Raw genomic sequence first — 27,803 nt, 5'->3', positions numbered from 1 at the left:
ATTAAATTTACCATAACCCGATCAGCTTAAACTGTGATTAATTATCTTAGAGAAAAATAAAATTTCTTCAGAACTTCCCCATCATTTATTTCAGTGCAAGAAGACAAAATGTGCAGCAGAGAAATTTGTGTGTCCATAAACAGTATGCTGTACCTTGTAAACTGATCTTGTTCACTCCATCATCAACTGTAGCATGGTAACAAAGCTCCTGAACTTTTTCAGCATCATCGATTTTAATATAGAACAACATCTCATAGTAACCCAACCTTGAAATTGAGCCTGGATTTCCATCTTTTATAACCTCAAGGAAAACATTAAATTCTTCTATCATGTCCATGCCAATCAAATACGTAAGTAGTGGACCATAGGTTTCATCTTCTAATTGAAAACCCTGTTCTTTCATTAATTTAAATAGCTGATAAACCTTCCCAATCTGCTCCAATACAACCTTCACGTCTATACTTGACTTAGCCTTCTCTAAACATATATCTATTAGTGCATTGTATTCTTTCACACCAGTTTCTCGTCCCAATTTACCAAAGACTTCTAGAGTAACATCAGCCCCCAGCTTTTGTGCACAATTTCTAACTAATCGACGAACTCTCATGTTTAGGCTATTTTTGTATATCCATTTCTCCTTTCTTTCCCGGGATATTTCTCTGCGACGTAATGCTAAGCTATGATTTGATTTGATGGAAAACCAAGGTATATTTACTAATGTTTCCATGGCGTTCTCACCACCATTTCCTTGTGCATCAGGAGACCTGGCAGATGAGCCTTTTCAAAAAGGAACCAATGTGTTAGTAAAGCAATTTACTTGGAGAAAACAAAGAACTGAGGACTGCATTAAGATAGATCCATAAATGGAGGAAAAACAAAACGACAACTTATGAAATAATGTTTATGAAAATTACAAGCCAACTAATTATTAATATTAAATGCAACTCTAAAACCTGTTTAGAATGGCGAAACCTGCCCAATTAAGAAACAAAGTCTCTAATTTACAGTTTGATCATCAAAGTTATTATAATTTGTAGAACTTAGTACAGACATGAAAGTACAGATATAAGACTCGATTTAACCAGCTTGTACAACTGGACAGGAAATGAATTCAATTACTCACATTCCCCTCATTCTCAGTATGATGAAATAGACAATATAAAAATCTGAAACGTAAGATCCAAAAAGTGGCTGTTAAGGAAGCCACTCCAAAATTTCCAAGTTACTATTTTTTTCCTTTTTAATCCATGAGCTGGACCAACCTGCAAGCATTGGACAATTGTCTGGCCCTACTACATCTAGTAGCCAAGGAAACTCGTAGGATATTCTCGTGGTAGGTGGCCATCATTTCATAACTTAAACCATTTTCCTCTAAACCCTTTAATATTTACTATATCCTTATTACGTTATTCATAACTTAAAGAAGAAAATGACAACTTAATTCTGAAACAAATTCAGAATAAACTCCTACAACAAACATTCAATATCACGTACCGCACAGAATGGAAGATATGGCATTGGTTAGATGCTTCGTAGAATCCCCTGCATTCAAACATGATCTTCTGGGATAAGTAAAATAAGTTAAATCAACTGTCATTCACATGCCCTTCACAGCAAATGAAGCCTAAGACGAAATTAAGCTTGGTTGAAGATTATCTACAGGCCCATTAACCAAAATAACAAGAACACCATGTAAACATAAACCAAACTATTATAATACAATACACGTACCAGAATCCGAAGGCTCTTCTAGAATGAGATAAGGAAATTGAACGTCAGAATTGGGGTTCTGGGAAAGCTTCTTGGAGTTCGAGGACTTGATGTAACGCTTATAGATGGCACCAGAAAGAGAAGTGCTAGGAGACAAGGGATCGGTAGTGGAAACGTAGTCTTGAAGAGATGCATCTAGGGGATTCTGTGAAGGTTTTGGAGCTATAATGGCGGAGCGGAATAGTGTGCTTAGTCGTTTGGATTTCGAACGCATTGGAGATTCAGATTCCAACAGGTCTGCAACTGCAACTGCAACTGCAATTTTCCGGTCTCCGGCGACTTGAGCTACGCCGCTGTCAGCTGAGGTTTATGGGTTTATCGGCGACGGCAACTTCCGATTCGTGCTGGGGTTTTTGTCGAAATTTCGTATTTTATTTAGGAAAATTGCCCAAACTAATCCAAAAAGATGAAACTTCTTCAAATTGACATTTCTTTAAAAATAAAAAATACCTTGAATTTTGGATGAAGTTTCTATTTAGTCTTTAAGTTTCAAAATGTTACACATTAAGTCTTTAAATTTTGAATTTAGTTTCAATTTGATCTCTAAATTTTAAATACTATAATTTTACCCTTGACATTTGAATTTTACTTCAATTTAGTCTCTACATTTCAAGATTTATACTTTTAATCTCAATTTTTCACTAAGTAATCACTTTTTGTCAGTAGAGTTAATTAATTAAAAATAATTATGGAGTAAAATTTTAAAACCTGGTTACCAAATGGAAACAAAACTCAAATCTCAATGGTAAAATTATAACATTTTGAAACTTAAGAACTAAATTGAAACAAAACTCAAAACTTAAGGACTAAATATGTAACATTTTTAAACCTAGGAACCAAATGGAAATTAGAGCCAAAGCCTGGGGATCAGACATGTATTATTCCTAAAAATTAAATTAAAACAGCAAATTGGATTAAGTTTTGGCACCCCTAAAATAATTAAATTAATATAACTAATTTACATTAATATAATTAATTAAAATCAAATCAAATTACAAAAATACAAAGAAAAATCTGCCAAAAACGGAAGCAGGTCTCGAGCTCACGACCGCTCGAACGGAAACCACTCGCGCGCAGCAGCCATGGAACGTCATGGCGTTATACCCTAGCGTCGCGATGCTACGAAAAAATCAACATTCCACTTCAGGTTGGAGTATCGCAACGCTGCATCACAGAATGCATAGATCTGCTTCGAATTTATACCGAATTCCTCCATTCTTCATCCCGATCATCAGCAACTCTACCAAACTCAGGACACAGACTTTACAGACTCGATAACAGTAATAAATATGCCAAAAAACAACGGGCCTTTATATCTTTAATCAAATTAAATCGATAAATCTATGGTGCCAACACTTGAAAATGCCCAATAGCAAACCATATTTAAAAAAAAAATACATAACAATTCCAATACATTCATGATGTAGAACGAAAATCGCACCTAAACTCTGATTTTTGAAACAATTGCAAATTAAAATCGTACGATCTGGCTTTGATACCAATTGAAGGGATTGAATCTCATGCGAAAGTGTATCAACGTCGTACAATTCAATTTGCAATTTGACTTTAAAATAGAAAAACCGAGAATAGTGAATTTGTAATTTATAGGATAAACATTCAAAATACATCATGCTTAAAGATGAGATGAAATTAAGAGATACATACCCTTGAAGATCTATATCTTCATGTTACTTTTCCACAGCACGAACATCTCCCGAACTCACAACCACGAACACCACATACAGAAGAGGACACCACCACGAGGTCTTCCTTGTTATTCTCAGGGACGAGAACCATGCAGACTAAGGCTTGCACTCAATTTTGGTAAGAGGGAAGAAGATGATGCATGAGAGATCTTTTCTCTAGGGAGTCATGAGAGATCTTTTCTTTAGGGAGTCACGAGAGATCCGTAGTTTAAAGAGGGATGAATGAGGAGGGAGATGCATCCTTTTTTAAAAACTTTTTTTTTTACATAAAAACTCATCCCATTAATCCAAAAATAACTTCCCTCTATTTTATTAATTTGAGAGAATAACTCCCAAAAGGAGTTATTAAATTTAAATTCAAAATCAATATAATATATATTAACCATTTTAATATATATCCAAACTAATATCATATATAACATATAACCTATAGTTTATATTACATCACATACAATATAAACTATAGTCTATTATTCTCTCAAACAACCTAAGGTATTAAAATGAATCATATTCATTTCAATTTTAACCTATAGTTTTTATATTAATCACATTCATATAAACAATATTTGAATAAAATTCAAATAATTATTTATCTTACAGAACTATATAAATTTAATTTGAATCACATTCACATTAATTTTAGCATATAGTTCCTACAAGAATCATATTCATATGGTTAATATTCATGTCTCTCATAAAATATATAAATCATATTCACATTAAATTTTAACATTAGTTTTTATATGATGTATCAATATTCATTATATTTAATAATGTATCAATATACATTATTTAATCATATCTTATACAATTAATTCTCTTTAATTAATTTGAACCACTCAAATTAAACCAGAGTTTGATTCTCAATCTCACAAGTCCTTATTGAGCTAACGAGGTGACCTTATGAACCTATAGATTGAAGCTCTAATAATACAATATTAATTGATTAAACTCTTTAATCAAATTAATCAACATTCATTAATTGTCGGTCGCTCCATAAAGATCGATAGTTGCACTCTTCACACTGTAGATATATTTTTATGTCCATTAGATATAACCAATCAATAGTGCATTGACCTTTCGCAAATTGCTCGTAAGTACAACTAGGGTCCAAATTATCATTTTACCCCTATAGTTACATCTAACTCTTTAAGTACCACTGATCCCTCTAATGAACAATTAGTTATAATCTAACTATAACTTAACCCCTCTCAGGCCAGAAGATGGTGAGGCACCTCATTGTTCAAGCCTCGGAATCAGCCCTTAAGGGAGGAATATATCTACTTACTTTAACAATAAGGAATGAGTGAATTCCTTCTTGTGTAGTTATGTTCTCAACTCCCCAGCCAGACAAATCTCCAAAATGATAGGCTTATTGAGTCAGCGAATTTGGCCACTCTTATCTAAATCAAAGGATCGTCCTCATAGGCAGAAGTTCACAACTCACTCAAGATTAAGGCCAACTACCTATGGTCATCCTGGTGAAATGTAAGTCTCTTCTAGCGATGGTGTTATAAAGGGAGACTCAACATTTCGTGGTCCAATCTTATACAAACTTTTTTTGTAGGATACTCCCACTCACATGTCTCTATATGAATGATCCGGATCAAATCATTTGTAACACTTTACAACAATTGTAACATTTACAAAGTGGGTCATATTCAGTAGCGTTACTAGGATAAGACACCCAAACTTCTCTATATACTACATACCATTTAGGTTATCACTTAAACATGATCCACCTGTATGTCTCCACATACATGTTTAAGTTACATCAAATAACCATGGATCTTAGTTTAATGGAGTATTGCATAAGTTACATAAAACTAATTAACCATTGATTCAACTAACACATAATTACAAGACTTTAGGGCATACATCCCAACAAGTTGTAGTTACCGGTGGTCCCCTCTAATGTGTTTGGTTGTTTCTTTGCCGCATAGATCGTTCTATCGCATGATAGGTCCAACGTATAGCTTTTTCTCCTTCGTTATCATATGTATTCCTGCACATTTAGTTGATTAGTAACGTAAATTTTCTCAAGCTCTACATTTGAATTCAATGAATTCATGGAAGGAACTTCTGCGGACATAAGGCACAAAATAGGGTAGCACTACGACTCTACGGAGATTTGTTGCCTACAAACACATTTTTTTAAGATAGCGTTGCGACATCGTCACGATTTTTATAAATATAAAGATTTGCCATCGAATTTTTTTGGGTGTTCTTTTTGGGAGGCTAGTTTTAGGTTTTCTTTAGACTTCGTCAAGGGCATCCATTAGGAGCCAAATTCTAGGCAGAGGCAACAACTGGGAGCTATCAAAGGAGTGGATGATCACGGAGATCATTGGAGGGTGATTCCGACCTTGAGGGTAGGGGTGGAAACGGTTCTGTTTAGCGGTTAAACCGAACCGCATATATGCGGTTCGGTTCAGTTTCAAATTTGGTTTTGATATTTTAAAAAAATCTATGTTGTAATTTTTTAATTAAAAAATAGTTCAGTTCGGTTCAATTTTAAATTCGGTTTTGTTCTTTAAATAAAAACGGTTCAATTTTAAATTCACTTTTACTTTTTTTAATATATATATATATTAGTTAAAATCAATTTGAGTCAGTTTCAAATTTGGTTTTTGAAATTAAAACCAAACCGAACCGAATTAATTCAGTTCAAAATTTCTTCAAACTGGACCTAACCACATTTTTCGGTTTTACTGAGTTTTCGGTTTGATTTTTAGAAACAGTTCGATTTTTGCAGTTTGAATGGCCACCCCTACTTGAGGGCGACAATCAAGAGCCCAACTTGAACAAATGCAAGGTCAATAAAAATTAAATCAAGCAAATGGTTCTAATTTAGTCCCTCAATCTCTCACCAAATCACTTGTATCATCATATTAAAATGTATAAATTATTTTGGTAATGGATATCCCAAATCATGTCCATCAAGGTTAATTTTCCTGCTATCATGCCCCATTAATTCCACTTTACACCAACATGCCTTTTTATAGTTCCTTAATTAACTTGTGTATATTCTGTAAACGGGAAGGTATTTAAAGTTCATTGTTGTTGATAGACCTTCCATATTTTGCCTCGTCTTTGTGCAAAAACTTCCATAACTAAAAGTGTATGGTAAGAATATATAAGTAGCTAATGTAGTAGTGAAGAAAACTTAATCAAATAGCATTCTCTTTTATACAAAATGTCTTCATTTTATACATTATATCAGAGTTATGCACAAAGACAGATCTGAACTTACAAGCTATGGAAGGTTCATCACAGAAAACAAAAAATGGAGAAGGTTGAAGCAGCTCTCTCAATCCAAGGAATCCATCAATGCTCAAGTCTCATGTCTCTCAAGCTGAATTCCAAGGACTATTTGCTTTGGAAATCACAAGTTCTTCCTCTTGTCTCAAGCATGGGAGTGAGAAATCATCTAGCAGATGAATTCTCACCTACTAAAGAGATACTTGACAAGCTAGTTATTAGGCATCATCAGTGAGCAAATACTCACTGGGATGGAAGGAACAGGTACAACCTATCAAATATGGGCATTTTTTGAAGAATATTTTCTTTCAACTATAAAAGAGACAGAAATCCATTTGAACAAAGCATTGGTGTGCTTAAAGAAAGGATCGATGCCACTGGATGACTAAATTAAGAAATCCATTTGAACAAAGCATTGGTGTGCTGAATTATATGCATTGGAGGAAAGACACAAGCCTCATGAAGGCTACAAAGCTTTTACTATCTCAAATAAAGCTCCATACCCTATATGGCATAATAAAATGGGGCATCTAAATGAGAACTCTTAAAATTTTTAGCAAAAATTTTCCTATAGATGTTTCGTGTTGGAACAAGCAAGAAAATGTGTGTATTGCATGCCAAATGACCATAAACTACCATTTGACATAAATTATAAAATAAGCGATTTCCTTCGAAAAAATTCATTGTGATTTGTGGGGTCCGACTCCAAATCTCCTCATGTCAAGGTTTTAAATATCATGCATGCTTTATAGATAATTTTTCTAGGTTTATATAGTATATTCTTTAAAGAAGAAATCTGAATTTTTTAAAACTTCAAACTTTTGTAGAAAATCAACTTCAAAGAAAGAAAAAACTTTCAAAGTGATGGAGGAGGAGAATCAAATTTGGAAGTTCTAACTTGAAAAAAATGGCATCTTCCACCAACTCGCTTGCCCTCACACTCCTCAACCAAAAAAAAAAAAAAGGCATTCTTCTTCTTCAATCTTTCTAATACCTTTTAGGTTAGCTTTCTTTTATTTTTGGTTGTAGTTAAATATTGGATGTTTCCCAATCTCGTCTACATCGTCATGGCATATCGATAAGGTTAGTTTTCTAGTTCTAAAATAAAAATCTGAAGTAAATTGGTGAGAACTTTCTTTCATGGCTTAATGCATTGGAATTTCTTGCATCTTTAAACTTTGTTGTATTTCGATATGTATTTGTAAATGGATTGACCCCTTACCCACTTATGCATATCTTTAGCTATAGGTTTGAGCTTGCACGTTTCCTTCGATGTTCATCTCACTTAAACCACCTAGGTAACAAATGTTGAATCCATGTATGCTAGAATTGTATACTATTCGTAGTTCTTGCTTGCACGCTCAACTAAAGTTCAAAGAAATAAACCAATTAGCTAATTAGGCTACACAATTAATTAATCATCAGAATGAAACCATTGGCCTTAATGCAAATGCTTAACTTCTATTTATCGAACCCAATAGGATGAAAGCATTTAGATTAATTAAGATGTTAGTCTTAGTTAATAGTTAAGGCACTTGTTTGACTCTTCCAATGAGTACATCCACAAGTTGGTTAAATCGAGCAAGTGGTTGTGTGCTTGCAAATCAAATGCATGTTTAACATTGAGATTTGATGAACAAAACTAGCTACATCGGAACCTTTCTTGCTCCTAAACTAAATTAGTCCAATCTTAGATTACATTTACTCTTTACCTTTTATTTTTCGCACTTTGAATCTATCCACACAAAACTCCCCATGCACGCTTTAATTAGAAAATTGACTAAGTGAAACATATTTTGCACTTCCCTGTAGATCGACCTGGTCTAACTGCTAATCCTACCCATAAGTAGTAGTAGTTGTACAGATCTGTATTATAAATGTATTTGATTGGATGAGAAGGAATCCACGACAGGTCCATTTCAGTCTAATCAGTACTAAAGAGGAAAATGTATCATCCAACACACCAAGATTGATGGAACACGAGACATACACAGTGGAATGAGGACCTAATTACACTCTAATTGCTTTTAATTTAAAGAAAATAACATGCAATTTGAAGGAAAAACAGTAAATTAACTTACATTTGAAGCTCCCGAAAAACGCTTTTCCTCATTGAATCTCGACTCGAACTCTTCCGGACCACCACTAGAGTTGACCTACTATCCTCTGAAATCAGAACCGAGTTGTAGGACCCGGTGGATGAAGAAAATCGAGAGAGAGAAAGAGATGGAAAGAAGATGGAAATTTGGGTTAGGTTTGGGTTCTGGACTTCACTCAAGAAAATGATTTTTCCAACCCAAATTTAGAAAACAAAAAATAGTAAATTGTCAAAACTTTTTCATCCAAATTCAAAAACTCATATTTATAGAAAAGGGTCATGCAACAATTGCATGAAATCGATTCATAAAAACCCAACAACTAGAATCCACTATCTAAGTAGACTTAATGTTTCCACTATAAGCCAACACTTAACTCACTATTTTGTTAGTGGAATTATCCAACAAAAGTTTGGATTTTTCCATTAACTTTAGTCAAAGGGCAAAATAGTCATTTGGTCAAAGTCAAACTTTGATCAAAAAGTCAACATTTTGACTTTTATGATTTTTTTCGTGGACTAATTTTGACCTCTCGAGCATGAATCCGCATTCATTTTCTTGAAATTCAAATCACATTTGAATATAAGGTCGGTCAAAGTTTGACTTTTCAAAATCAAAAGTCAACTATTTGACTTTTTACATCTTTGACCATTTCCATTATTTTCGAGCTTCCAAATATGAACGTATTCATATTCTTGATATTTAAATCACATTTAAATATTAAAGCTGTATCTCTAAACTGAAAAATCCGACCACCATATCACATATACTTGTCAGTATCTCTCTTTTCACCTAATTCGTACAATTCGAATCATTCTATCATACTGTTCTAAGTTTATTCCATATGAGCTAGTAGGGGAACCTAATGGACCTATAGATCATGGGCTCCAACGATCCGAGATTAGCTGGCTATAGACGAAGCTAATCAACATTCGTTAACTAATGGGTCATTCCACTATAGTCCCGTAGTTGCACTCCCCTCACTATAGATATATTTATGTCCATTTGATATAACCATGATTATTAAGCTAATCCTTCACAGGTTGTTCGTAATCTCGGCTGGGTCATAAAAACCGTTTTACCCCCAAGACTACATCTTGTTCCTTAAGTTCCACTGATCCTCTAATGAACAATTGGTTTAAGGTCCAACCTATAAACCGAATCCCTCTAGGGCCAAAGAGAGGGTGGGGCTCCTTGTTCAAGACTTGGATTCAGTACTAAAGGGAACAACCTATCTACTATCCCTATATGGGTAGGAGTGAATTCCGTCTTGCACCCTATGTTTCCAACTATCCACTCGATCTTACCCTTGAAATGGGAGACTTATTGGGCCAGCGATGATGAACTGCCCTCACCTATGCAGATCTAAGGATAATTTCGAGTGAATAGGAGTTCATAGTTAGCTCAGGATTAAGATTAAGTTACCTAGGTCATCAAGTAACGAAATAGTCAGTTTTATACATAAAACGACATTTAGAACATAAAAAGTGACTATTTCATGGTTCAGTCTTATGCAAACTCATTGCATAGGATGCCCCCACTCAAATATCTCTATATGAACGATTCAGGATCACATCGTTTGTACTAACTACAAAGTGGGCCGCATCCATAGTGTCCCCAGAATAAGTCGCCTAACCTTATTCATATACTATAGACCATTTTGGCTATATATTTGAACTTGATCAACATTTATGTCACTACATAAAGTTCAAACTACATTAAATAGCCCTAGGACCTTAGTTTATTGGATTCAAGATTACAATTTCAATAACAACTTTATCGAAAAACAAAACAGAATATGTTTATTAATTTACAAACTACGAGTTTTAGGACATAAAATCTAACAAACTCCCACTTAGACTAAAACTCCTAGTAGAGTATCACAATGTTGAATTTAAGTGAGAAACATATGAGTAAAATAAACTAGGGCATATACCAAAAAGTTCTCCCACTTGTCCTAGTTTACAAACTTCGTAGACCTAGACTCTGTAGGTGACCTTTAAACACTTTAACTGTGAGGGCCTTTTGTAAAAGGATCAGCAATGTTTTGCTCAAAAGATATCTGGGTTACTACAACGTCTCCAAGATGTACAATCTCCCAGATCAGATGGTATCTGCGCTCAATATGCTTGTCGCGCTTGTGACTTCTTGGTTCTCTTGAATTTGCAACTGCACCACTATTATCACAATATAGGGTGATAGACAGATGCATATTTGGAACAACTTCCAAATCTGTAAAAAATTTCCTCAACCATACTGCTTCCTTTGCTGCTTCACAAGCAGCTACGTATTCAGCTTCCATTGTGGAGTCCACAATACAGTTTTGCTTCACACTACTGCTTCTCCATTCAGAATGAACACTGATCCCGATGTATATTTTCTTGCATCTTTATCGGTTTGAAAATCAGAGTCAGTGTATCCAGTAAGGATCAAATCCTTAGTACCATACACGAGCATGTAGTTCCTCGTTCTCCTAAGATACTTGAGGATATTCTTAATGGCAGTCCAATGATTATATCTAGGATTGGACTAATACCTACTGACTATCCCTACTGCATAGCATATGTCAGGTCTAGTACATAACATTGCATACATCAGGCTCCCTACTGCGGAAGCATAGGGAATGCGTCTCATATCTTCAACCTCTTGAGGTGTCTTAGGACATTGATCATTTGACAAATTAATTCCATATTTGTAAGGTAACAGACCTCTTTTGGAATTCTGCATCTTATACCTAGACAACATTTTGTCTATATAAGTTGCTTAAGACATGGCTAATGTTCTATTCTTGCGGTTCCGAATAATCTGAATCCCGAGAACATACTGTGCATTTCCTAAATATTTCATTTGGAATTGCATTGCTAGCCATTTATTGATATCAGTTAGGTAACCTACTTCATTCCCAATGAGTAGAATATCGTCAACATATAAAACTAAGAACGCTATAGTAGAATTGACGATCTTCTTGTAAACACAAGGCTCGTCAACATTCTGTACAAAGCCATAAGATTTGATCGCAGTATCAAATCTTATATTCCAAGATCTAGAAGCTTGTTTCAACCTATAAATGGATTTTTGAAGCTTACAAATCTTTTGTTCTTGACCCTGTGCAATAAACCCCTTTGGTTGAGCCATATAGATACTCTACTCAAGATCGCCGTTTAGAAAAGCTGTCTTGACATCCATCTGCCAAATTTCATAGTCATAAAAGGTGGCAATGGATAAGAGTATTCTAATCGACTTAAGCATGACAACGGGAGAGAAAGTTTCTTCATAGTCCACTCCCTCCCTCTGGGAGTATTCTATCGTCTCAAAATTATTTGTCAGTTCTTGTGAATTTGCTAGTTTTTGAAAATGTAGTGTGAATGCCTCTTGAATCTTCTTTGCCTTGCTTCTTGTAATTGGTCCTTTAGATACATGCAATGGTACAATGGTTGAATTCACATCATCCCCCATTTCTTTAAAAGGATTTGTCCTCAAATCAAGGTCTTCATTCCCTATATCAAAAGGAGTCAAATCAACCACATTAAAAGTAGAACTTACGTTGTACTCACCTCGAAGATCCAATCTGTAGGCATTATCATTGATCCGCTCTATCACTTGAAATGGACCATCTCCTCTTGGTTGAAGTTTAGACATCTTTTGATCTGGAAACCTTTCCTTTCGTAGATGAACCCAAACCCAATCACCGGGTTTTAAAATCATTTTCTTTCTCCCTTGGTTCTTGCTATTGACAAGCTTTTGATTCTTCTTTTTAATCCTTTCTTTGTCTTCTTTATGCAAATTTTTTTATATATTCTGCCCTTGAAATAGCTGCATCATTAATAAACATATTAGGTGGCAAGGGTGACAAATCTAAAGGAGTTAATGGATTAAAGCCATACACAACCTCAAAATGTGAATAATGAGTGGTGCTATGTATTGCTCTATTGTAAGAAAACTCTACAAAAGGTAGAGTATCCTCCTAAGACTTGAGATTTTTAGACATTAATGACCTAAGCAAAGTTCCCAATGTTCTATTAACCACCTCAGTTTACCCACCGGTTTGTGGGTGACAAGTTATTGAAAACAAAAGCTTAGTTCCCAATTTACCCCACAAAACTTTCCAAAAATGATTTAAAAATTTTGCATCTCTATCACTAACAATGGTCTTAGGAGTTCCATGCAATCTAACCACTTTCGTAAAGAAAAGATTAGCTATGTTAGTGGCATCATCTGTTTTATTACATGGTATGAAATGTACCATTTTACTAAACCTATCAACTACCACAAAAATGCTATCATGATGTCTCCTAGCCTTTGGTAGTCCTAAAACAAAATCCCCCAAGGTTCACTAGAAACATCTAAAGGTGTGTAAAGACCATGTGGTTGTGTCTTAGACTTAGCCTCCTTACATTTAAGACATTGTTTGCACACTTTATTCACATCCTTTCTCATTTTCACTAATAAAAATGTTCAGCCAATATGTTATATGTTTTAAATTCCCTAAAATGCCCCATTAATTCTCCCCCATGAGCGTCCTTCACAAGCAACTCTCAAATGGAACACTTAGGAATACAAAGTTTTCCTTTCCTAAAAAGCATTTCATCAAACACAATATAATCATGCACATTTTTCCCTTCTAAACATTGACTATACACATCATGATATTCATATGTCTCTACTTTGTGCAAATCAAACATGTGTTTAAAACTAAAAATTTTTGCACTAAGGGAAGAAAACAATGCATACCTTCTTGATAACGCATCAACCACCATATTATCCTTACCTTTCTTGTAATGAATGACATATGGAAATGTCTCAATGAACTCTACCCATTTAGCATGCCTCTTGTTCAACTTTGTTTGGCTTTTAAGGTGCTTAAGCTTTCATGATCCGTGTGGATGAAAAACTCTTTTGGCCATAGGTAATGTTGCCAAACTTGCAAAGCCCTTACAAGTGCATGTAATTCCTTATCATATGTGGGGTAGCTAAGTTATGCTCCATTTAGCTTCTCACTAAAGAACATGATTGGCCTCTTTTATTGCATCAAAATAGCTCTAATCCCTATCTCATTTGCATCACATTCAATTTCAAAAGATTGGTCAAAGTTAGGTAAAGCAAGACAAGGTACATTAGTCAATTTATCTTTCAATTCATTGAATGCATTTTCTTGCTTTTCTTTCCATTCAAATTTCACATTCTTTTTAATAAGTTCATTCAATGGTGAGGCTATGCTATTGAAATCCTTAATAAACCTCCTATAAAAACTAGCCAAACCATGAAAAGATCTCACCTCGTTTACATTGGTGGGTGTTGGCCACTCTCGAATAGCCTTGACCTTTTCTTCATCAACTTTCTCCCCATCCTTTCCAACAATGAATCCTAAGAAATTGACTTGGTCTAGACAAAACTACACTTTTTGAAATTGGCATAAAGCTTTTCTTCTCTAAGTTTAAGCAAAATTGTCTTGACATGCAACATATGTTCATTCAAATTTTTAAAGTAAACAGAAATATCATTAAAGTATACCACAACAAATTTTCCAATGTATTCTCTTAAAACATGATTTATTAGCCTCATAAAAGTACTTAGTGCATTGGTAAGACCAAATGGCATAACAGGCCACTCATAAAGACCAAATTTGTTTTTGAAAGCTGTTTTCCACGCATCTCCTACATGCATTCAAATTTGATGGTAACCACTTTTCAGATCAATTTTTGAAAACAAGTTTGCACCATGTAATTCATCTAGCATGTCATCCAATCTAGGAATAGGATGTCGATACTTTATCGTTATTTTGTTGATGGCACGACAATCAACACACATCCTCCATGTTCCATCTTTCTTAGGCACTAAAATGACTAGAACCAAACAAGGACTCATGCTTTCTCGAACATAACCTTTATCCATGAGTTCTTCCACTTTCCTTTGAATTTCCTTGGCCTCGATTGGATTGGTCCTGTAGGCCACCATATTTGGAAGCGTTGCCCTGGGTAGGAAGTCAATTTTGTGCTCAATTCCTCTTAAAGGAGGTAGACCCGTAGGTGCATCTTCATGTGGAAACATGTCATTAAATTCCTGCAAAAGAGATTTAAAAGCACTAGGCAAACCATCATTAGAGTTTGGCCCAGTTACTAAACATATTCCTTTGCACATAAGTACAAAGTTTGGTGCTTCGAACGAAATCATATTCCTCTCTTCCCCCTTTCTCATAACCAAACGCACACTCTTTCTTTTTTCCTCAAAATCACTCTTTTTCCTCTCTTGGTTTTCACTCACCTTTTGCCCCTCACTTTTCTCCTTTTTTTCACTCTTCTCCTTTAACTTACTTTCTTCTCTCCTCTCTTGATCGTCAAATTCTTTTCTTTTCTTTTTTAATTTCACTTGATCGCATTGTACTTCATATAGAGATAATGGAAGCAAAGTAAACTTCTTCCTATTCAAAGTAAATGTGTATTTGTTCAACAAACCATCATATGTTACTTCGCTATCATATTGCCAAGGTCGGCCCAATAACATATCACCCCCATGCATAGGAACTACATCACAAAGAACCTCATCCTTATATCTTCCCAAAGTAAAAGAAATAAGAACTTGGGAGTTTACCTTCAATTCTCTTTTGTTTGTTAATCATTGAAGTTTATATGGTTTTGGATGTAGACGAGTAGTGAGTTGGAGTTTTTTTACAAGAAAACTACTTACTACATCTGTGCAACTTCCACTAGCAATCACCAAGCTATATAGGGTTCCTTCAATCAAGCACCTTGCGTGAAATAAGTTCTCCCTTTGATCTTCAACTTTCTCCTCCTTGATCTGCATATTAAGTACTCTTCTTACAACTAAGGATATAGAGTTACCTTCTTCAATGTACTCATTATCAAAGGCTTCAAATTCTTCCTCAAGTTGGTCACCTTGTTCATCACATTCATCTTCCTAATCAATAATTCCATTTCTTATGACCATGACTTTTTGATTGACACAATCTTTGCTCACGTGCCTAAATCCTTTGCACTTCTAACATTGAATGGAACTAGATTTCTCTCTTTCCTCCTTTGAAGCTTCATTCTTTTTAATATAGGTGCTCCCTGTTGGGATTGATGTCCTAATTCTCCCGGAGTCTCGTTGTTTTGTAAAGATGCACATTGTTTAATGAATAAAATAATCGTTATTTAATTATGGCATTTACTCATATCCAATAAAAAAATCTCCTTGGTTATCTTATGTGAACTTAAGCATGTATATGTGATATACAAGTGGATCATGCCTTAATTGATAACCTAAATAGGTCTATAGTATAAAAATTAAGGTGGGATACCTGATCCTTGTGATACTACGGATACAACCCATTTTGTAGAGGTCTGCAAGTGTTGTAAACTACTACAGATGGTGGATCCTGATCATTCATGTGGAGACGTGCGAACGGGGGTGTCCTATACAAAAATTTTGTATAAGACCTGGACCACGCGATGACTAGACTCTGTATATAACGCCGTTGATACTAGAGACGTACATCTCACCTAAACGACTATAGGTGACACGACCTCAATCCTAAGTGTTTTGGGAACTCCTGCCTTTGAGGGATGTCCTTTGATTAGTATGGATGAGAGTGGCCAGATTGCCAACTCAATATGTCTACCTTTTTGGGGACTTGTCTGATCTGGGAGCTGGGAACTCAATCCACAATATGGAATTCACTTCTTTCTCGAAGCAGGGATAAGTAGAAAAATTACTCCTTTAAGGGCTGATTCCGAGGCTTGAACATAGTGGCCACAACTTCTCTTTGGAAGAGAAGACTCAATCATAGTAGGACTATGACTTATGTTCATTAGAGGGATCAGTGGTACTTAAGGAGACAGATGTAACTACATGGGCATAACAGTTATTGGCCCAGCTGTACTTACGAGCGATCTGTGAAGGGTTGTCGCACTGCTGATTGGTTAAGATGGACACATAATATATCTGTGGTAAGGAGAGTTCAGCTATCGATCTTTAGTGGAGTGCCTGGCAGTTAACGAATGGTGGATCCCGTGACTAAAGAGTTTAGTCAGTTATTTACGTACTATTGGAGCTTCGAGCTACAGGTCCATGAGGTCCCCTTGATAGCTCAATGGATTCAGGATCAGTTCTTGGTGTTGATTTGAAATGTTCAAATTGACAAGAGGTATTTTGATTATATATGATATAATCGGTTCGATGTATGAGATACATCTAGTGGAGGATTGATGTAAATTAGATTTACATTAAGTAACATGGAATAGAAAAAGAACTATGGTTTATATGTTACATGAAATGAAATATTAAAACTATAGGTTATAAATATAGTATGATAAGTTGGTTATCATTTATATTTATAATAATATTAAGTATTGGATAATTAATTCTTTTTCTTTAATAACCAAGTAAGTGGGTGGTTATTGGAATCATGGTAACCATGAGTTTAAAAGGAAAATGGTTTTCCTATTTTAAAGATAAGTTTTTACAAACGATTGAAAAGGTTTTGAGTTTTCTCTCCCTCACGAAAAAAGAGACTCACGTAGTCGTCAAGTAAATACGGATTTACTAAACGACGGCTGGGCGAGCTAAACGATCGTGCAGTGGAGAGCTAAACGATCGTGTAGTATTTACTAAACGAACGTATAATTTTGCTAGACGATCGCTTGCCTTAAGTAAACGATTGTGTAGTGTTTGTAGGCGACAGACCGAGCTAAACGATCGCATAGCTTTTACTAGACAATTGCTTAACTTTATCTAAATGATTGGGCATCGACCTATACGATAGGTCTCCGCCATGTCCCACTTGCCTAGTCGTGTACACGATCGGTGTTTCCTTCTTCGTTTGCATCATACCAAGTCTGAACAAAGCCCACCCTCTGGATTCTCACACCGAGAATACCAAGGTAGCCTTATTGGTGGTGTCAGACTCAACTGACACCGTCGAGATTTTCTGGAGGCCGTTCGTGGTGCTGTGGAGGCCATTTGTGTTGCAGAGAAGTTCGTGACCGAGGCGATCGTTGAGGACGAGCGCGAAGTGTTCGTGCTGTGTTCATTGCGGTGTTGCGATCGTGTAGATTGAGCGATTGAGGTTGCTGATTGTTCTAGTGATCGTGCTACGGAGCGTGGAGATGCATCTTCAAATTGTTCGTACAGTTTGCTCTCTGTGCATTTGAATTTTTCATGCTGTAATTTCTGTATGAATTGTATAACCGTTTTGAAGTCGATTGCAAATGTTATGTTCATTCATGATTGTGATTTGGAATAATCTTGCTTCTGCTGCTCATGGAAATCTCGCTTCCGATTTCCTTCAATTGGTATCTGAGCCAGGTTCTCTGATATTCCAAATTACAAATCTAAATTGAACACATTTTTCAGTCGCGGTGGGTTTTTGCATTTGAAGTTAACTATTTTCTGCATTTGTGGATGAATTTGATGAATGTTTCGGGTTTAAATTGTCTTTTCGTTACAGCTTTCGGTATTACAAAGTGTTAATTGTAAGGGCCCCGATGTTTTTAGGCGAAATTAACTTTGCAATCGAGTCTGTAATTCAAAAAGTTTGAGTTCACTGAGTCGTTCATGATGAAGCTTCGGTGCATGGCGATGCAGTTCTCAACAAAGAAGAAGACCAAGCATTGGTCAGATCGTGTAGCCTCAGGTAAATGATCGTTGAGATTTAACTAAGCGATCATTTAGATATTTTTTCTAGACGATCGTGTAGTATTTTCTAAACGATTGTTTAACTAATGCTAAACGATGGGTAAATCATTTATCATATCGCGTGGCGTTGGTTGCGCGATCGAGTAGGTGCTGGAAGTAGACGATCGTAGTGGGAGCATGTGATGCTCGTTGTTTAGTAGAAGGCGTGCGCTAGACGATCATGTATTTAGCAAGCTTCATCGCTTAGTTACTACCTATGCGATACGGAGGCGCTAGCTAAGCGATCGCTTAGGCGATGGTGCTTCGCAACATCGTAGTCATTTAGACGATCGCGGAAGGTGGGAACTATGAGGAGCGCGCTAAACGATCGTGTAATTCAGGCTTCATCGTTAAGTAAAGGTACACGATCGTGTAGTTACAGCTGAACGATCATTTGGATTTTTCTATACGATCGTTTAAGAAATGCTAAATGATCGTTTAACTCTGGGAGCGCTGGTAAGCGATAGAGCAAAGAGTTTGTTTTATCGTGTTGACGATCGCAGGGTGCTTAGTACACGATGATTGGTTGGAGAAGCGATGCTTTGCCTGAGCGGTTCAAGACTCGGTTTGCCTGTTTGAACTGAAGACTCCTTGTCTTTGTAATAGTTAGTTTTCTTTTTGTGTTTTTAAGGCAATTTTACTCGGTTCATCAACTTTTATTGCTTATACATGTGATGTATGGTTCTTATATGTCAAAGTGTTTGTCATATAGTTAAAAACCCACCTTAGGTTGTGCAATTATTCATCCATCATGTATTATAAATGTTATAATATTGCATGAAGAAATTACTTGAAAGCATGTACATGCATCATGAAATATAAGAGTTATATTTTGCATGCAGTGAGCATTATCATGCATCATCCTTTTATTATATATGTTATAGTCTAAGGGTGAATGGAAGCATGTTTTGCTTGTTTCATTGTTGTTTTGTATAAGTGTTATATAAAAGAAGTAGCAATGAATGGACAATGCATTGTGGTTGTTTCCGTTTATAAGTGTTATAAAGGAAATTAGACCGAAAATCAATAATTCAGAGTTGCATGCAGACTTAGGGTGCACTCAAGTATTTTAAAAGGGTTTAAAAATTGGAATGAGATAGACCTAAGTTCAAGTGGTTCTAAAGAGTTTAGTAACCTAGATTAATCTTTTAAAATCAGTTTAATAGGATTAAATTAGTTGAAATAAAAGATTAAATTTGTTGTAAACCTATCTATAAGGGACCTTTTGTCTAAGGTGGGTTCTGGCTAGGCTGGGGTTCTTAAGTTGATGGTAACGTAACACCCCTACCTGGGAACCTACCTGGAAAGGTGATTTAGATAGATTTTCAACAAGCATGCAATGTTTTGGTCAAAGACTCCGTTAAAGAGTTTAATGGATGATCATCAAAAGTTGTTTCAACTATTCAAGGTAAATGTTACTCTTGGGAAAACCTAAAGTCACTTAGTTAAAATCCTTAGTCGTATTTTTTCTAAGTAAGCTAAACCCTAGATTATAAAATACTCAGTGGGAGAAAGAGACGTATCAGATATGTCTATGATTCCACTCACGTTTCTCCCTGTATGTTCACACCGTGAGATTCATGCTTTGCCTCGTGGTGCCCAGGATGCATCCCTCTTCGGATGGTGTTTGCATGAGTCAATATCAAGGTGAACGGAGAAAGTGTTTATAGTAAGTGGGTGAAGGGTGTATGTCAACACGTCCTATGGTCTCTGTCATTGGTTCACACCGTGAGATCATTCTGTACGCCTTCGGAGCGTCCCCCTTTGAATGGGTTTTGTGCAGTTAGTCAAAATCAAGGTGAACTCCAGAAATGGATAGGGTCGCTTTAGGTTTTACCTCAATCGGATTTTTTCCCTTCGGATTGGCCTTTTGGGACGGACCTTTAGGGCTTAAAATGGCAGGTCACATTTATGGGAGATTGTTAAGTTAATAATCTCTTGGTCAAATCAATGATGGCTAGTCGTTATAGGAGCAAGAGTTGTTATGGTATTAATTACTGGTTGAGAACTTCTCAATTCAGAAGAGGGATAACTAACCTCCCTTCGGCGGCTTTTGTTCTAAACCTTTGAAGCATCATTGCGAAACTAGATGTCACACGGGGTTCATGTTAGTTTTGCTAAAACCTCATTGGATGTTGTTTTGTTGTACAACGGGTATTTACTTAAAACCTAACGTAGGTCAATGTGTTTTTCTTTTCAGCAACTCGTTAGTATTTCTGTTTAAAGTTTTTAAAATGACTGATTATTTACAGTGGAAAGAATCATATGAAACGATTTCGTGGTAAAAAACCTCGATCCCACTACTCTCCAAAAGAGGAGACAAGACAGTAAATATGATTTATTGGTCTTGGAGACATGTCTGGTAGAGAATGATGATTCTGCCTGGATCCTCGATTCAGGTGCTACCAATCATGTCAGTTTCTTTTACCAAGGATTTAGTTCCTGGCAAACGTTGCCACAAGGAGAGATAACTCTTCGAGTCGGTACTGGTGAGGTTGGTTCAACTATTGCTATAGGCAGGCTGAAGTTATTTGTTGACAAGAAACGTTATCTGTTATTGGATAATAGTTTTGTAGTTTCTCATATTAAGAGGAATTTAATCTCGGTTTCTTGTCTCATTGAACAAGGCTACACCGTCTCCTTTTCTGAGAATAAAGTGTTTATTTTCAAGAATGGAATGAAGATTGGTTATGGTTCAATGGAAAATAACTTATATGTACTAAGGCCATTAGTCATAAAAGCCTTGTTTAACACTGAAATGTTCAGTACGGCAACAACAGCTAAAAGACCAAAGGTTTCTCCAAAAGAAGACACCCATCTTTGGCATCTAAGGTTAGGTTACATCAACCTCAATAGGATTAAGAAGTTGGTGCAAAATGGACTTCTAAAGAGTTTAGAAGAAAACCCTTGCTGGTATGTGAATCATGCCTCGTAGGCAAGATGACCAAACAACCTTTTACTGGAAAAGGTTATAGAGCCAAGGAAGCCTTGGGAGCTTGTACATTCAGACCTTTGTGCTCCGATGAATGTTAGAGCTCGAGGTGGGTATGAATATTTCATCTCTTTTATAGATGATTATTCAAGGTTTGGGTATCTCTTCCTAATGCAACGTAAATCTGAAGCCCTTGACAAGTTCAAGAAGTATAAGGCTGAAGTTAAAAACTTATTAGGTAATAAGATAAAAACACTACGATCTGATCGTGGTGGAGAGTATATGGACCTCCAATTCCAAAACTATATGATAGAACATGGGATTGCGTCCCAACTCTCGACACCTGGTACACCTTAGCAGAATGGAGTATCAGAAAGGAGAAATAGGACCCTGTTGGACATGGTTCGGTCTATGATGAGTTATGTTCATCTTCCAGACTCGTTTTGGGGTTATGCAGTGTAGACTGCATGTTATATCCTAATCAACGTTCCCTCGAAAAGTGTTTTTGAAACACCTTTTGAGTTATGGAAAGGCCGTAAAGGTAGTGGAAGGGTTTGTACGCCACTTCAGGATTTGGGACTGTCCGGCACATGTGCTAGCAACTAACCCAAAGAAGTTGGAACCGCGTTTGAAGGTTTGCCTCTTTGTAGGCTACCCCAAGGAAACGAGAGGTGGATACTTCTATGATCTGAGTGAGAACAAAGTATTTGTTTCCACTAATGTTATCTTCTTGGAAGAAGATCACATGAGGGATCATAATCCACGAAGTAGGCTCGTTTTACGTGAGATCTCAAGTGAGACTGAGGCTGCTGAGGGTTCAACAAGAGTTGCTGAATAGGCCGACAGATCAACAATAGTTGTTGAGGTCAGAACATCTAGTCAACCAACTCAAGAGTTGAGACTGCCTCGACGTAGTGGAAGGGTTATGAACCCACCGGATCGCTACATGGGTTTGACTGAAGCCCAAAACGTCATTACGAATGATAGGGTCGAGGATTCGTTGTTTGTTAAGAAAGCAATGGAGGATGTTGACAAAGATGAATGAGTTAAGGCCATGAACCAAGAAATAGAGTCCATGTACTTTAATAACGTATGGGAGCTTATTGATCCACCTGTTGGGGTAAGACCTATTGGGTGTAAGTGGATCCATAAGCGAAAGAGAGGTGTAGATGGAAAGGTGCAAACCTTTAAGGCTAGGCTCGTGGCAAAGGGTTATACCTAGGTTGAGGGAATTGACTATGAGGAAACTTTCTCACCTGTTGTCATGCTAGTCTATCAGGATTCTCTTGTCCATAGCCACATTTTATGATTATAAAATATGGCAAATGGACGTCAAGATTGCCTTTCTTAATGGTAATCTTGAGGAGACCATCTATATGACTCAACCATAGGGGTTCATAGTTCCAGATCAAGAGCAAAGAGTTTGCAAGCTTAATAGGTCCATTTATGGACTGAAACAAGCACTAGATCTTAGAACATTAGATTTGACATTGCTGTCAAGTAGTTTGACTTTGACCAAAACGTTGATGAGCCTTGTGTTTACAAGAAGATCATCAACAGCTCAGTAGCTTTCCTGGTACTGTGAGTGGATGATATCCTACTCATTGGAAATGATGTATGGTATCTGTCTGACATTAAGAGTTGGCTAGCTGCCCAGTTTCAAATGAAAGATTTGGGTGAGGCACAATATGTTCTCGGGATCCAGATCATTCGGGATCACAAGAACAAACAGTTAGCCCTGTCTCAGGCATCGTACATTGATCAAATGTTGATCAGGTACAGGATGCGGGATTCCAAGAGGGGTTTATTACCTTCAGGCATGGAATCATTCTGTCTAAGGATCAATGTCCTAAGACACCTTAAGAAGTTAAGAAGATGAGATGGATTCCTAATAACGGGCAGAAATGCAAGTTATTATAGGCCTTTTATTTAGAATTATGAGGGTTGTTAAGTTGAATATGTGATGATTGTACTAAGAATTTATGAGAAAATGAGCTTGCGTCGATCAGCAATGAGAATCTCGGCTAACCCACTATTATGCGTTATTTGGCGTCCAATTGTCTATTTTTGTAGCTAACGCATGAATTGATCGCATGCGGTGAATCTCGCCATCACAGAGGCGTCACATACCGATCACATACGTTCGACACAAGGATGTTGCGACCATTAACCGCATGCGTCCATCGTATAGAGGTTACGACTACAGAATAATAACCATAATAGAGGGATGAACGCAAGGGTGGTGGAATGTGTTGATACTTCGGAAACCAAACATGAACGCATACCTCGGGAGTATCAAAAGGTGATGTTGACATTTCACCTACCAAGCCATTAGCCGTAGAGATTCAGAGCAGGTCCATCACGCTGTTAGCTGCAGAATTTTAGAGAAGGATCATTAATGCTGTCGGCGATCAAACTCTATAAATAGAAGCTTTGGAGCATAACTTCAGACATCCGGGGTTTTCTACCTGAAGGCATCCGAGCTTCTACCTTCTGGCAGATCCTTGTAATCTAGATGAAAGCGTGAGAAGATATTCTTGAGAGTTCTTCATTCCTCCTACCATTCCGTGTGATGACCGGAGCTCCGCCGGAGATAGATCTCGAGAGAGATTACTCCACTGCCCATCCCTGGCACCACCGACAGCCTTGACACACATCTGATGGAAGCAAGACATTGTTCACCTGGCCCTCCATATATCTTCTATCTCTGTATTGTATTACATTGTGGCTTAAAAGATTAATATATTTTGTGATCAATGCATTCCTCTACTTCCTTTGATTCCATCTTCATTTTCTCATCATCCTTTACTTTCATCGCAAAGACTAAGTAAGATTGCTAGAGTATCGCATACTTAACCATACGACATAGACATATGAAGCATGTAGCAAACCATCGAGAGTGTGCGTTGCGCGAGTGTTGTGAGAAAATCCTATTTGCTTAATGAGATGTTGTAGCCACGCTTGTCTATGAGCTGATCATCGGTAGCTAACTGCCCAGGAGGGTAAGTGGTGGAACGCATTAAGCAAAAATAAGCAGTGTTCCTAGAGATAGAAATAACCTTATGTCAACCATGTTTATGTGATTACCTTGTCTTATGAGCGCATCATTCATCATTTAGGCATATTTGAGAGAGTAGTCTAAAAAACCAAATCTAGGCTTGAGAGAGTCAGATTGGATTGCATAGGCAAGAATAGAGGCTTAGAATATTGGGAATCATAGACCTCATTTTAGTTTTTCTACTTTTCTTTGTTGACCCTAATTTTCCTCAATCATGAGAAGAAGTTCCTAAATCGTCCATTGATTGTTTTTTTGTTTGTTTTTTTTTTTTAAATGTTGTTTATCATAATATCTTTAGGGGATAATGATGGAGTTGACATTCAACAAACGGAAGTTATAAAAGATCTAAGCACTCTAACTACATCAATTTTAAAGGAAAAACATGTTCATGGTTTCCAAACTATTAGGGTTTTAGTATTATACCTTTGATGAAACCACCAAATTTCTTTACTAGATCCACGTGAATCTTCTTCCTTTTATGTAGTAGACCACTACCCAAGCCTTATCTACTAACCTAAGATTTAGATTGAAGTGTGGTCTTCAAATTGAGGGAAATTTGAAGTAGTTTTGAGAGTTGAAGAAGTGAGAAAAAATTGATTTTTTTCTCTTCAGATTTTTTTTCATTTGCATGAGCCTCAAACCTAATAAAAAACTTCAATATATAGAAGTTTTCCATGCAAATCAGATAGAATTTGATAAAGCTACTTCATAATCCATTAAACTATAGTGGCTTGAGATGTTATTTGAAATGGGATAAGTGGGATTATTCCACTTTCAATTTTCCAAATTTTTGTAAAATTATTTTTGTTTTTAAAAGTGAATTTAATTTTAAAAAACTGTATTTCAAAATTAAACAAATTAAATTATTTTGAAATTCATAAATTCAAAATTTTAAAAACCAATTTCTTAATTTTGAATTTCATAAATTCAAAATTGAATTAATTTGGATACCACTATAGTTCAGTAGTTGCACTCTCCTCACTATAGATATATTTCTGTCCACTTGATTTAACCATGATCAGTAAGTTGATCCTTCACAGGTCGTTCGTATTCACAACTAGGGTGCATATTATTTCTTCCTCTTCCTCTCATGTTTTCTCTTCCTCCAATTTGTTTTTCTTATTCAATTAAGTCAATTACTTCCTCATCTTCTTGTAAGACTCTTTGTTGTTGCACCCTCCTTTCTTGCCTATCTTCCCTCATCATTTCCTTCATGCCTTGAATGGCTTGAAGAATAGCCATATTAGAATCTTGTACTTTGGTACTCCTTCACCCTGTGACATTTTAAAGTTAGTAATAAAAGGACCTCACCATACTTCTCACCAATTTCACTTTAGAACACTCGTGTTTATCACTCAAGGGTGGGCTTTTGGTACTAGGTCAAAGATGTAAGGGTTGGCTTATATTTTTGGTGCAGTCTCTCTAAAAATTTGATAAAAACCAATTCAAAATGATCAACTCTCACAAACTAAGACTAGAGTAAATAAAATTAGGCTAAAAAATTTTGGAATTTTTTTTTCAAATGAGTTGAGAAACTTTCATGTGCCTTGGATCTTTGATTTCTTTTCTTTTTTTTTTTTTTTGAGTTGGCAACTGCTCCATTGTTATCATAATGCATAGTAATTGGCAGATGCATATTCGGAACCACTTCCAAATCGGGCAAGAACTGACTGAGCCATACTGCTTCTTTAGCTGCTTTACATGTAGCTACGTGTTCAGCTTCCATGGTGGAGTCAGCAATACAACTCTGTCTAATGTCTTTCCATACTATTGCTCCTTCGTTTAGAGTGAATACTGATCCTGAAGTAGATTTCCTAGAATCCACACCAGTCTGAAAATTAGGATCAGTGTATCCAATAAGGATCAAATCCTTAGAGCCATACATGAGCATGTAGTCCCTCGTTCTCCGAAGATACTTGAGAATGTTTTTAACAACAGTCCAATGACTATATCCAGGATTAGACTAGAACCTGTTGGGATTAGTGTCCTAATTCTCCCAGAGTCTCATAGTTTATAAACTATACACATTGTTATGAATAAAATAAGAGTTATTTTATTTGGCATTTACTCATATCCAATAAAAAAAGCTTCATGGTTATAGTATGTAAACTTAAGCATGTATATGAAATATACAAGTGGATCATGTCTTAAGTGATAACCTAAAAAGGTCTGTAGTATAAGGATTAAGGAGGGATACCTGATCCTGATGATACTATGGATATGGCCCACTTTGTAGAGGTTTACAAGTGTTGTGAACTACTATAGATGCTAGATCCTGACCATTCATGTGGAGACATGCGAGCGGGGGTATCCTGATCATTCATATGGAGATATGCGAGTGGGGGTGTCCTATACAAAGAGTTTGTATAAGACCGAACCACGAGATGACTAGTCTCTGTATATAACAACATTTATACTTGAGACTTACATCTCACCTAAACGACCATAGGGGCGAATGACAGGAATTGAACCCGGTAGCCGTACTGGAAGGTGACATGACCTTAATCCTGAGTATTTTGGGAACTCCTGCCTTTGAGGGTGATCCTTTAATTAGTATGGGTGAGAGTGGCAGATTACCAACTCAACATGCCTACTTTTTTGGGGATTTTTCTGATTTGGAAGCTAGGAACTTAGTTTCACAAGATGGAATTCACTCCTTCCCCGAAGCAGAGGTAAGTAGATAGATTTCTCCCTTAAGGGCTGATTTCGGGTCTTGAACATAGTGGTTACAACTTCTCTTCGGAAGAGAGGACTCAGTCATAGTAGGACTGTGACGCATGTTCATTAGAGAAATCAGTGGTACTTAAGGAGTTAGATGTAACTATAGGGGCATAACAATTATTGGCCCATCTGCACTTACGAGCGATCTGTAAAGGATTATCGCATTGTTGATTGATTGATATGGACACAATATATATATGTAGTAAGAAGAGTGCAGTTGTCGGTCTTTAGTGGAGTGTATGGTAGTTAACGGATCGTAGATCCCGTGACTAAAGAGTTTAGTTAGTTATTCGCGTACCATTGCAGCTTCAAGCTACAAGTCCATAAGGTCCCTTTGGTAGCTCAATGGATTCGAGTTTAGAATCTATTCTTGGTGTTGAATTGAAATGTTCAAATTGACAAGAGAAAATTCGATTATATATGATATGATCGGTGTGATGTATGAGATACATCAAGTGGAGGATTAATATAAATGAGATTTACATTAAGTACCATAAAATAGGAAAAAAAAACTATGGTTTATATGTTTCATGATATGAAATATTAAAACTTTAGGTTATAAATATAATATGTAAGTTGGTTATCAT

The 27,803-nt window shown here is 36.3% G+C and overlaps 1 protein-coding gene and 1 pseudogene across 2 annotated transcripts in view; both read right to left on the bottom strand.

The window, feature by feature from the left end:
* Positions 1-2,183, bottom strand: part of LOC120085733 (pentatricopeptide repeat-containing protein At4g04790, mitochondrial-like) — a 35,388-nt gene extending 33,205 nt beyond the window's left edge. For both annotated transcript variants that reach the window (XR_016532248.1, XM_039041900.2), the window contains exons 1-3: positions 1,732-2,183; positions 1,495-1,542; positions 154-777 (exon numbers count right to left, since the gene is read on the bottom strand). Coding sequence is in view for 1 of the 2 variants with exons in the window: in XM_039041900.2 (XP_038897828.2) it covers positions 154-777; positions 1,495-1,542; positions 1,732-1,984 (925 nt within the window). In the remaining variant the exon portion in view is untranslated. The remainder of the gene's footprint in view (positions 1-153; positions 778-1,494; positions 1,543-1,731) is intronic.
* A 12,032-nt stretch (positions 2,184-14,215) lies between these two features.
* LOC150033960 (uncharacterized) lies at positions 14,216-15,765 on the bottom strand (annotated as a pseudogene).
* Positions 15,766-27,803: the final 12,038 nt, after the last annotated feature.

This window comes from Benincasa hispida, chromosome 9 (genome assembly GCF_027475165.1).
Source record: "Benincasa hispida cultivar pf3 chromosome 9, pf3_genome.v1.1, whole genome shotgun sequence".
Lineage (NCBI taxonomy): Eukaryota > Viridiplantae > Streptophyta > Magnoliopsida > Cucurbitales > Cucurbitaceae > Benincasa > Benincasa hispida.
The sequence above is the reverse complement of the archived record's forward strand: the minus strand, read 5'-3'. Positions and strand labels throughout refer to the sequence as shown.